Source organism: Mizuhopecten yessoensis, unplaced genomic scaffold (genome assembly GCF_002113885.1).
Source record: "Mizuhopecten yessoensis strain PY_sf001 unplaced genomic scaffold, ASM211388v2 scaffold8807, whole genome shotgun sequence".
NCBI classification, from domain to species: domain Eukaryota; kingdom Metazoa; phylum Mollusca; class Bivalvia; order Pectinida; family Pectinidae; genus Mizuhopecten; species Mizuhopecten yessoensis.
Window position 1 is genome coordinate 249,157 of NW_018407731.1, and position 13,093 is coordinate 262,249.

Sequence of the window (13,093 nt, forward strand, 5' to 3'; positions counted from 1 at the left end):
TTTCTATTTTATTGCTTTATTATCGTCACAGCTGTTAAGTTAGAATAAACACTGCCTTGCGCTGAAACAATCAATGACCCCCACAATCTACTGGTGTACATAATTCATGGCCCCCTGTTGGAATCAATAATCTGTTAACAAAGGCATCAAGAGGGGAAAGTTATAGATGGTTATTTCCCGATACTGATGGAAGTTTAATGACATTTACTAAAAGAGCAACCTGCTTCTATAGTCATTCACAGCAATTATTCAACATTAGGCATGGGTGAATGGCAGCCCTTTTGATTAAACCATGACTCTTTAATTTTGCTTCAGCAATCACCTAAACATGCATGAGTCTCAGGGGTGGTATTGTACTGGTATTAGTTTTCTCACCTGCAGATTATCAACACTGCACACTATGATATTTGTATGTTTGGAGTTATAAGTCTCAAGTCATATGATGACACTGAGAACAAGCCACTTATTGACCGTTACCCTGAAATATTACGGCTTGGACATAGGAGCAAGACATTATGGGGGCACATTATTCTGAAAATTGGGAAAACCCCCAGGTACTGTTAGACACTTCCAGAATTAAGGAGTAGATAATGGAGAAGGTGTGAATATATTTTATTCTGCCCAAGATACCAGAGCTGTACAGCTTAATCACACGGTACAACTATACCTGTTGTTTTACAGGTAAATCCAAAATCCTTTAGTCTAAAATCCTAGTTACCAACACCCTTTAGTCTAAACCCTAGTTACTAACACCCTTTAGTCTAAACCCTAGTCAACAACACCCTTTAGTCTCAATCCTAGCTACCAACACCCTTTGGTCTAAACCCTAGTTAACAACACCCTTTAGTCTAAAACCCTAGTTACCAACACACTTTAGTCTTAACCCTATTAACCAACACCCTTTCGTATAAACCCTTGTTACCAACACACTTTAGTCTAAAACCCTAGTTATCAACACCCTTTAAACTAAACCCTAGTTACCAACACCCTTTATTCTAAACCCTAGTTACCAACACCCTTTAGTCTTAACCCTAGTTACCAACATCCTTAAGTCTAAAACAGTAGTTACCAAAACCCATTAATCTAAACCCTTGTTACCAACACCCTTTAGTCNCTCCCATTCACCTGGTTTTCACACCTTGGCGAGTTACGCAAGTGCCCCGGGCGGGGGAAAACTACAGTCCAGGTACAAAGTGGCTATGTTTACCTGTGTTGCTGAGACTGTGTGTGTCAATTAAGGTTATTTAAAAAAAAAACGAAATCACCATTTCTAAATTTAAGAAAGTATAGACAGAAAGATAAGATTACAAATGTAGCTTGAATGTAGAAACATGGTAGAAAATCAAGCTTATATATTTAAACACGACACCGTATATAGTGTTTAACCAATCCTCAATTTACACCAACCATGATTGTTATCGCGATCCCACAACTGTAGTATACTAGGATAAATTGTCTAGAAATGACTTTTCTTTGATTGTGGGAATATCAGGTGTACTGTATGACCTAATTGTCTACACAACACTCTGTCCTCCCCACCTTAACCAATACCAATGTTTCATTTTATTCCTGACTTTAGGTAAAATACTAGTAACTACCGGTAAGGTAGCAAACTAAAGGTTTCAGATTAATGAACTCTGAATATGATGATGACATAGAGACAGGAGTTTTTTATCTGTTAAACTAACGATGAGCATTCTTGTTTGAGTAAATATCTTCGAGTTGTAATATGTACTTACCTGCTGAGTTGTGCTTGTGGTAGTGGATGAGCTCTGATATTGATAAAAATGAATACTTTTCTGATATGAAATGTTTCCCTGCATCGTTTTTCTTTATATGGTAATGCCTGACCATTCCATCACTGAAAACAAAACAGTCCCAGTCATACATAACAACACAGAAAAATCATTTTCATTGATACATTTTCTTCGTAAAGACAGTGAGTATATCTATCAGCTAGAAACATTATTAAAAGTGTCCTACAAAGAACTATATCACCCCAGTAACATTTTTGTTTGGTTCCTACTGTCACACTGTCAAGGTAATTGGGAACCATTCTTGTTCAGACATCAAATTCAATCTCTGACAGAGATTTCCGAATGTTGTCTGACGTTCAACTGATGTAAATGGTTCAACTGATGTAAATGGTTCAACTGATGTAAATGGTTATCACAAAAGACACAACCATGTTCCCCCAAAATAAAGTAGCTCTACCACTTTGTAAAACAGTTTGTTTAAAATGTATCATGAACTAAACTAAAAGAAACCACCAGGAAAGATCAACGTTGATTTTTCAAAACTAATTTCAGAGTTAAAAGGCACATCCTACACTTTTATGATTGTTTGAAACTTGTTTGCATATAGACTTATTCCCAAGTTGTTCTACAGTACGCCATGAAAAACGCTTGTAAGCAGCAGGTTTCTTACCATCTTAAAAGTTAAGAAATATATATTTCAATCCTTAAATGTCTACAGCTGACTGGGTGAATGCATGCTTTGGTTGTATTAGTGTTTGATATTTCAGTGTTACAATAAAGAGTTTATAATTCTATGTACATTGTTTCTATAGGGTCGCCACAGACTAGTGGATGAGGTGTCTGGTTGCAGGTTGTGGTTTTTCTGCAGGAACTCCGGATTTCCTCCACCACCAAAACCTGGCACGTCCTTAAACGACCATAACTGTTTATAGGACGAAAAGCACAAACACAGGAAATCAAACAATGTTTCTGTATTTATTTTTCTTTATATTTACCATGTACTAATATTCCACATGATTGTATTAATTAAATTACTGAACAACAATTTTGACAAAGAGATATAATAGGTTTCCCCAGCAAGGGGAAAACAGAACCTGATGAGTGTAAATACTAGCTCCTCTAGCGTAAACACTTACTTTTCTAGTGTAAACAGAGACAGCGTAAACATGCCTGGTGTGCTGGATTCCTGTACTAAGTGTAAATACTAGCTCCTCTAGCGTAAACACTTACTTTTCTAGTGTCAACAGAGACAGTGTAAAAATGCCAGGTGTGCTGGATTCCCGTACTAAGTGTAAATACTAGCTCCTCTAGCGTAAACACTTACTTTTCTAGTGTAAACAGAGACAGTGTAAACATGCCGGGTGTGCTGGATTCCCCTACTAAGTGTAAATACTAGCTCCTCTAGCGAAAACACTTACTTTTCTAGTGTAAACAGAGACAGTGTAAACATGCCGGGTGTGCTGGATTCCCGTACTAAGAAACATCCTTCACGTCCTTCATCTTTCAATACAGACTCACTCCTTTCTCTTGAGTAATTCTTATAATACCAACTGAAACAAGAAATATATCTTCTTGTAATACAAATGTACAAATCGAAGCCAAAATTACGTTTTCTTATTATACCAACTGAAACAAAGCAAAAAAAATCTTATGTTACATATTAAAACAAATAAATTTCATATCAAAGGAAAACAATTGCTACAATGCTGATCATAAAATCTAAAATCATTCTCAAAAATGATGCATATATAGTAACAATAATGACAGGTAATTAACAAACTAGCATCCAGGGTTACAAGTATGGAAATCTTCCTAAGAAAATATTATTATACAATGTACATGATAATTAATGTATCAGGTGACTGTGGCGATTCTTTGTTGATCCTTGTACAGTGGGTGGAAAGGTTTGTTGTTGACATCAGATGACAATAAGAAGACTTCACAAGATTTTATCAATCCTCACTCCTATTTACCATCACATTTCAAATAAGTAAAATCATTCTTAAAATCTAAACACAATAATTAAGTTAACAAATGTATACTTACTCAAAAATTTCTAAATCAAATTTTCTCTTCACATAGTTCGATGGAATGTAACCACTTTGACTGAAATAAAAAGTAACAGTGATCAAGTATAAGTAGAATAAGTTACCTTGACTCTTGTGTTTTATCATGTAAACAAGAGGCCCATCGGGCCTGTATTGCTCACCTAGATATCTAAGCAATCATGGCAAAATATCCTCAAATAAGATCCTAGGGAAAGGGCCAGACCCCAAGACCAATCTTTGTAGCATATCTGTATTTTATTTTTCATGCCCAGCAATTGTATGTATGGTTATGGGGTGAAGATCTCAACTGTTTCCAAGTTGTAACTCAGAAAATAGGTCCCTAGGGTTGTGGCTAGACCCCAGGGTCAATTCTAATATCATGACTGCATATGTCTATTTATGCCTAGCAATTGTATATATAGTTTTGGGGTGAGGATCTCAACCGTTTCGAAGTAATGACCCAGGGGTAATTAAGTAATGACTCGGACTAGCTTATAGGTCCCTAGGGGTGTGGCCAGACTCAAGGGTCAATGCTTATATCATGATTGTGTTCCTCTCTTTATGCCCAGTAATTGTATATTTAGTTTTGGGGTGGGGATTGACAGACAGACACAGGCACACACAGGGACCGATGCAACAACAAAGCGATACCGGTAGTAACTATATACCCCCCTCACCAAGTGATGGGAGGTGTATAACAAACACTCATTTGTTATGTGACACTGAGGGAACTAACCCTGGTTTATCATGTGATCCTTAGGGGATTACTCTGGTAACCCTAGCTTGTTATGTGACCCTGAGGGAACTAACCCTGATTTATCATGTGATCCTTAGGGGATTACTCTGGTAACCCTAGTTTGTTATGTGACCCTGATGGAACTAACCCTGGTTTATCATGTGATCCTTAGGGGATTACCCTGGTAACCCTACTTTGTTATGTGACCCTGAGGGAACTAACCCTGGTTTATCATGTGATCCTTAGGGGATTACTCTGGTAACCCTAGTTTGTTATGTGACCCTGAGGAAACTAACCCTAGCTTGTTATCTGACCCTGGTCGGTTTGTAAACCTTAGGTTGCTTAACCTTGTAAGATAAGTGAGCATTAGCTGGGAGCTAACCATCGCTTGTTGTAAAACCCTAAAGGAATGATATTGTTTATAACATGACCCTCCACAAACTTACCCTCTCTTGTCGCGTGAGAGCCACCAGTGTTCTTTTGAATCATCTATCACCTCATACTCTTCACCCTGAAAACAAACATACAACTGTACATAAGGTGTTAACAGGTGGTAACCATGGTGACAGTTTGATTCTAAAACATCTTTGACTGTAGTTATAGACAGGTGGTAGCCATGGTGACAGTTTGATTCTAAAACAGATTTGACTGTAGTTATAGACAGGTGGTAGCCATGGTGACAGTTTGATTCTAAAACAGATTTGACTGTAGTTATAGACAGACGGTAGCCATGGTGACAGTTTGACTATAAGACAGATTTAACTGTAGTTATAGACAGGTGGTAGCCATGGTGATAGTTTGATTGAAAACAGATTTGACTGTAGTTATAGACAGGTGGTAGCCATGGCGACAGTTTGATTCTAAGATAGTTTTTAATTTTAGCAATAAACAAGTGGTCGACTTTTGTAATTTTGATATGCTTATTTTTTGTACTATATATCTATATAGTTTTTAATTTTCATTACACAGGAAGCTTGTTATTCGTAAAACATTTACAATTAATAAAAGTTCACTGAGAACTCTACCTCAGGAGTAATAGTTTAGACTTGACAAACTATTTGATGATAGTGTTGAAAGATATACTAGTCTGAACAGACAGGTTTTTTTTAAGAGAAAATACTTGAAATTACAGGTACAGGTATATAGACCAATATTAACCCTTTCAAGCCTACGTAACTTTACCAAACTCTACCATGCATTGATCTGGATGAGTCCATTATGGCCTACAGTGGTGAAAGGGTTAAATAACCATTATAACTCACCACTACCAACTCCAAGTCACCATCCTCTGCTGGATGGAAGTTAAAAATAGCTACAAATATTTTTTTCTCTTTGCCCTCTGGACTGGGTGGAGATGCTGACCCTGGTACAGCTGGGAGAGGTATGTTTGGCTTGTGGTTTCTAGTCACCTCTGTTAAAAAGCATCAAACATTGGTATCTCACAGTGAAACAATCCTATTTATTCTAATAAGCTATAAACAAAAATAAAAAATGTGTTTGGAAATCACAGCTATCCTGTTTGCCGTTCACATTTTATTCCAGTCTTGACGAATTAAAGAACACATGTACGTTGAAGTCTGGTTTGTGATTGTATACATCTTAATTGTTTGGTATTGATGAAATAGCATGCCAGTACTTAACCTTGAAAGAACTTTGTGCATCCTTTTCAAGATTTGAATAACTATAATTGCAAGATTTTGGTTTCAGAGACATGATTTTCCCAAGATTAGGTTAGTATGAAAGGAGATATCTAATAAGTCCTTGCAAATACATATAATATTTATTTGTGAACTATATTTATTCAACGAATCACCTTGTTAATTTATCGATAAATAAGTTATTTACGTTTCTCGGATGTCGTGATCATACAGCCCGGAGCGTTCCTGTCGACCTGGTCGCAGCAGCTATACTTGCCCTTACTCTTGGTCCACACACCATTGTGGTACTTGGGGAAGAAATCTGCGGCCTTTTTCATGGCAGCTGTATGAACAAAACATTTAAATCTTACAAATACTAGAACATAGATATAAATCCTACAAATACTAGAACATAGATATAAATCCTACAAATACTAGAACATAGATATAAATCCTACAAATGATAGAACATAGATATAAATCTTACAAATACTAGAACAAAGATATAAATCCTACAAATACTAGAACATAGATATAAATCTTACAAATACTAGAACATAGATATAAATCTTACAAATTCTAGAACATATAAATCTTACAAATACTAGAAAATCATTTTCTGTCCGTTACTTACCCTCTCGTATATCCTCCACCCAATCCTTCCTCTTATCCTCTGACATGGCCACAACATAGAGGGTGTAGAACTCAATTCCTTCAGAATACTGAATCTGTGTATAGTAAAGTTTCACGTGAATGTGTCTAATCAACTGTGTACAGGCACATACTCATTAAATTAAGGCCATACAGATATAATAGGCTTTCTTCACAATGAAATTCCCGCACAGACCAGTTTATATCTGATCAATCAAACTAAGTTCATACATTTCCTACTCTGTCACACCTACCTGTCTGGCCGACCCCACTTCACCTCAACCTACCCTATCCTACCTTTCCTATTCTGTCACACCTTTTTCTCTGAACTCATCCCACTTCACCTCAACCTAACCCTTCCTACATTTCCTACTCCGTCACACCTACCTGTCTGGCCGACCCCACTTCACCTCAACCAACCCTAAAACTACATTTCCTACTCTGTCACACCTACCTGTCTGGCTGGCCCCTCTTCATTACAACCCAACCCTTTCTACATGTCCTACTCTGTCACACTTTCCTGTCTGGCAGACCCACCTTAACATCAACCCACTCTATCCTGCCTTTCCTATTCTGTCACACCTTTTTCTCTGATCGACCTCACTTCACCTCAACCCACCCCTAATCCTACATTTCCTACTCTGTCACACCTACCTGTCTGACCGACCCCACTTCACCTCAACCAACCCTAATCCTACATTTCCTACTGTCACACCTACCTGCCTGGCTGGCCCCTCTGCATTACAACCCAACCCTTCCTACATGTCCTATACTCTGTCACACTTTCCTGTCTGGCAGACCCACCTTAACATCAACCCACCCTATCCTGCCTTTCCTATTCTGTCACACCTTTTTCTCTGGCCCCATCCCATCCCACTCCATCTCAACCCACCCCTAATCCTACATTTCCAACTCTGTCACACTTTCCTGTCTGGCCTTATCCATCTTCACCTCAACCCAACCCTTCCTACATTTCCTACCCTGTCACACCTTCCTGTCTGGCTGGCCCCTCTTCATTACAACACAACCCTTCCTACATGTCCTACTCGGTCACACTTTCCTGTCTGGCAGACCCAACTTAACATCAACCCACCCTATCCTGCCTCTCCTATTCTGTCACACCTTCCTGTCTGGCTTGCTCCTCTTCACCTAAACCTAGTCCTTCCTGCCTCTCCTACTCCGACACTCCTTCCTGTCTGGCCAACCCCTTCCTACCTCTTCCCATGTGCCCACAATCATTGCCTTACCTGGAAAACATGGTCTTTGTTGTCTAAGACCTTATTTTCAACATTCTCCACAGCCTTGATTGACTTGAGGTCAATGGAACCTTTAACTTTCCCCATTTTCTGTAAAAACAAAAATAAAAAAAATTCTATCATATTGTATATATATACTGTGTAGCATTTTTGAAAATAAAAACCCACTAAGAAACTGGTATAACACAAGCTTGGTCACAAGCACAGATGTATCAGATATCCATAGACAGCACATAGCTTATAATACATTTGTATATATAAGGTAATTTTTAAATATATGTGATTATTGATACATTGTATATCAAAATGTCCCTGCAGTAATTACAAACTGTTGCCTCCATAGAGTCTTTATAGGCGCTTTAGTATTATTCAATGACCTCTGTAACTGGAATCACTGGTCTAAAACAGGTTTTCCATGTGCAGTTCCTATTGCTGACAATCATTCGGAACAGGCAAAATTCATTGTCCAGGACAAACCACCAAGCCTTATACCTACCTGTAGTGTTACCTTGTAGTACTTTATATACCCATTGTCCAGCACAAACCACCAAGCCTTATACCTACCTGTAGTAATACCTCTAGTGTTACCTCGTGGTACTTTATATATTCATTGTCCAGCACAAACAACCAAGCCCTATACCTACCTCTAATGTTACATCGTGTTACTTATATACTCCTTGTCCAGCACAAACCACCGAGCCTTATACCTACCTCTAGTGTTACATTATATACTCATTGTCCAGGAAAAAACACCAAGCCTTATACCTACCTCTAGTGTTACCTCGTGGTACTTTATATACTCCTTGTCCAGCACAAACCGCCGAGCCTTATACCTACCTCTAGTGTTACCTCGTGGTACTTTATATACTCCTTGTCCAGCACAAACCGCCGAGCCTTATACCTACCTCTAGTGTTACCTCGTGGTACTTTATATACTCATTGTCCAGCACAAACAACCAAGCCTTATACCTACCTGTAGTGTTACCTCGTGGTACATTATATACTCCTTGTCCAGCACAAACCATCGAGCCTTATACCTACCTCTAGTGTTACCTTGTGGTACTTTATATACTCCTTGTCCAGCACAAACACTGAGCCTTATACCTACCTGTAGTGTTACCTTGTGGTACTTTAAATACTCCTTGTCCAGCACAAACCACTGAGCCATATATATACTTACCTTTTAGTGTTACCTAGTCATGTGAGTCGTGTTACATTACATACTTATTCACTCAGTGTCCAGGACAAACCACTGATTTTTATACTTACCTCTAATGATCCTTCGTGGTACTTTATAAATTCGTTGTCCAGGACAAACCACCGAGCCTTGTAGTTCTCCTTTGTCATGAAGGTGCTCTTATTTTGAGACCTTTTCATCATGAAGTCCTTCTTATAACCAGCCTTCGCCATCTTTACAATTTCTTCAAATTGACACAGCAAAATAAAATCTAATAAATTTTCATAACAGAGTCTTCCAGAGTTCAACTTTAATTTGATTTTTTAAGGGAGACTGCTCCAGTCTGTTTCTGTGAAGGGAAGCTACTCAAGTCTGATGACTTTGCAGTACCATGCACTGCAGTGGTCAGAAATCATGACAGAGTATCGGTCTTCCATCTTACTTTTTCTGTGAAGTTTCCATGTTCTGAAAAATACAAGTGTACACTTTTTAATTATCTAAGGGCAAGAACTTAATACTCATCAGAATATGACTAGCCAGTAATTAAAATGTCTTCCAACTGATTAACGGGTTCATCATTCAATTTACAAAATGAAATTACCCTAAGTTATAAAATTTGCTTCACACTTGTCAAAGTCTAAGTGACAACAAAATCAGGAAATCTCTGATTATATTAAATGTTAATTATGATGACAACAAAAACTTGATACTACTATCCTCTTGTAAAAGAATCTGTTTCATTATTTGTATCAGCACTGAATTTGAAGCTGATAAAAACATATGTATGCATTCACAGCTAAAACCTTGTATCAGGATGTTTATTAAAAATGGTTTGATCAGTCATACATATGTCACTTTGTGTTAATTGAGTACTTTTATAAAAGTTTTATGAGGCCATTCTATGAATTAAGTCATGAATGCTCACGATCAGGATCTTTCCAGGCCACACTGCAGTGGATTCCGAACACCAAAGGCAGCATGGGAGTCAGGTGTGATTTCATTGCGAGTACTATAGTGATGGGCAGTCAGTTTAAAATCATAATTGATAATCGGTTGGTAATCTGATGTAGTAAACCGAACGGTGATCGACTGCATAATCGGTTTATAATTTTTGGCACTGAATACCCAAAAAGGTGAGAACAATACTATTACATCAATAAACATTTTTTTTTACTAAACATAGGGTTTCGTTCTTTTATAATGAACAGATATAAAGCAATTTTTATTCATTTTATCAGTCATATAGTATAAATCATAAGTATGTATGATTTTCAAAGCATACTTTACATGGAAGACATTTAAATTTGTATACATGTACTTTGATTTCAATGATGAACTGATTATATCAATTATGGAATGTGTAATCAATAATCGGAATTGGAAAGGTCAATCCGACTGATTTTTTATTATAATTGATCATCAGCCCATCTCTAGTGAGCTCGAGTACAGAGCCATTAATACCCAAAACTTTTAAGATTACATTTAAAAAATAACCATATTCCTTGACATGACTTTGGACCAAGTAATGTGTGTCAATATTCAGATGACTTTTGTAAAATGTTTGGTCAACTTCCTTGTCTTCTGACATAATCATGAGTGAACCACAACCCTAAACATTCATTCAAAAATAGGTAATATCAAACTCAACTTATGTTTATGTCAAACATTTTGTAAAACGGAATTTGAGATATAATTTTAAAAATTTAGGTGAGGCTGCACAGGACAAACAGACAGACACCCATGATAACCATATGCAGGTCCCTAATAATTCAACAGAAAATATACGTCTATCGTTTATTTGGCCTAATATAATGCTGAAATGTGATCTATCTATGGATGATCAGTAGGTAACTAACACATGTAGGTCACTAAGGTCAGGTATTGAATACTTACAACTGTATCAGCACCTGACCATATGCAGAGAACCCACACTTCGCTTCCTTATCCAAACAACCTGGAGGGTCCCACAGGATACTTCACATCTACACTAAAAGTCTGGAGTGTACAGGATGTACATTGTTCTAATATCTTTGAGTGTGTTGTGATAGCTGCATGTACATGTATACACACATTCATGTGCACTGTATCAATATAATTTAATGTAGACAATATTTAAGGTTACCTTGTTAACCCAACAAAGATGATATCTAATGTTACCTCATTAACCTTATGTAGACAATATTTAAGGTTACCTTGTTAACCCAACAAAGATGATGTCTAGTGTTACCTCATCAACCTTATGTAGATAATATCTAAGGTTACCTTGTTAACCCTACAGAGATGCTATCTTGGGCTACCTCATCAACCTTATGTAGACAATATTTAGGATTACCTTGTTAACCCAACAGAGATGCTTTTTAGGGTTACCTCATCAACCATATGTAGACAACAATATTTAGGGTCACCTTGTTAACCCAACAAAGATGATATCTAGTGTTACCTCATCAACCTTATGTAAATAATATTTAAGGTTACCTTGTTAACCCTACAGAGATGATATCTAGTGTTACCTCATCAATCTTATGTAATCAATATTAAAGCTTACCTTGTTAACCCTACAGAGATGATGTCTAGTGTTACCTCATCAACCTTATGTAAATAATATTTAAGGTTACCTTGTTAACCCAACAAAGATGCTATCTAGTGTTACCTCATCAACCTTATGTAATCAATATTAAAGCTTACCTTGTTAACCCAACAAAGATGATGTCTAGTGTAACCTCATCAACCTTATGTAGATAATATTTAAGTTTACCTTGTTAACCCAACAAAGATGCTATCTACTGTTACCTCATCAACCTTATGTAATCAATATTAAAGCTTACCTTGTTAACCCAACAAAGATGATGTCTAGGGTTACCTCATCAACCTTATGTAGACAATATTTAGGGTTACCTTGTTAACCCAACAAAGATGATAGCTAGTGTTACCTCATCAACCTTAAGTAGATAATATTTAAGGTTAACTTGTTAACCCAACAAAGATGATATCTAGGGTTACCTCATCAACCTTATGTAGACAATATTTAGGGTTACCTTGTTAACCCAACAAAGATGATATCTAGTGTTACCTCATCAACCTTAAGTAGATAACATTTAAGGTTAACTTGTTAACCCAACAAAGATGATATCTAGTGTTACCTCATCAACCTTATGTAGACAATATTTAGGGTTACCTTGTTAATCCTACAGATCCAGGGTTACCTCATCCACCTTACAACTGTATGTAGACATTAATAAGGGTTATCTTGTTAACCCAACAAAGATGATATCTAGTGTTACCTCATCAACCTTATGTAAATAATATTTAAGGTTACCTTGTTAACCCTACAGAGATGATATCTAGTGTTACCTCATCAACCTTATGTAGACAAGAGGCCCAATGGGACTGCATCGCTCACCTGGTATTAATCTCACACTTGTAATCTTAAAAGTGAACTAAAATACAGCTACAGGCAGAATATCAGTGTGACCTTGAATGTCAAACAATGACATTAGGTTGAAAGTGGGTCAAGGTCATTCATTTGAACAAATTTGGTAGCCCTGATTGCTACAGGCCAAATATCAGTACCCTGGGCCTTTTGGTTATTAAGAAGAAGTTGTTTAAAGGTTTTAAACATATTTGACCCCTGTGATCTTGAAAATGGATGAAGGTCATTTATTTGAACAAACTTGGTAGCCCTTTATCCCAGCATGCTACCGGCCAAATATCATCACCTTAGGCCTCTTGGTGATTCAGCAGAAGTTGTTTGAATGTTTTAAACATATTTGACCCATGTGACCTTGAATATAAACCAAGGTCATTTATATGAACAAACTTGGTAGCCCTTTA

At 37.1% G+C, this 13,093-nt stretch overlaps 1 protein-coding gene across 1 annotated transcript in view; it reads right to left on the minus strand.

The window, feature by feature from the left end:
• LOC110456552 (tyrosine-protein kinase Tec-like) overlaps window positions 1-13,093 on the minus strand; it is a 30,421-nt gene that overhangs the window by 15,365 nt on the left and 1,963 nt on the right. The window contains exons 2-10 of the mRNA XM_021507355.1: window positions 9,355-9,727; window positions 8,077-8,175; window positions 6,813-6,906; window positions 6,387-6,521; window positions 5,804-5,952; window positions 4,988-5,052; window positions 3,804-3,863; window positions 3,176-3,307; window positions 1,740-1,861 (exon numbers count right to left, since the gene is read on the minus strand). Coding sequence (XP_021363030.1) covers window positions 1,740-1,861; window positions 3,176-3,307; window positions 3,804-3,863; window positions 4,988-5,052; window positions 5,804-5,952; window positions 6,387-6,521; window positions 6,813-6,906; window positions 8,077-8,175; window positions 9,355-9,495 — 997 coding nt within the window. The 5' untranslated portion in view covers window positions 9,496-9,727. The remainder of the gene's footprint in view (window positions 1-1,739; window positions 1,862-3,175; window positions 3,308-3,803; window positions 3,864-4,987; window positions 5,053-5,803; window positions 5,953-6,386; window positions 6,522-6,812; window positions 6,907-8,076; window positions 8,176-9,354; window positions 9,728-13,093) is intronic.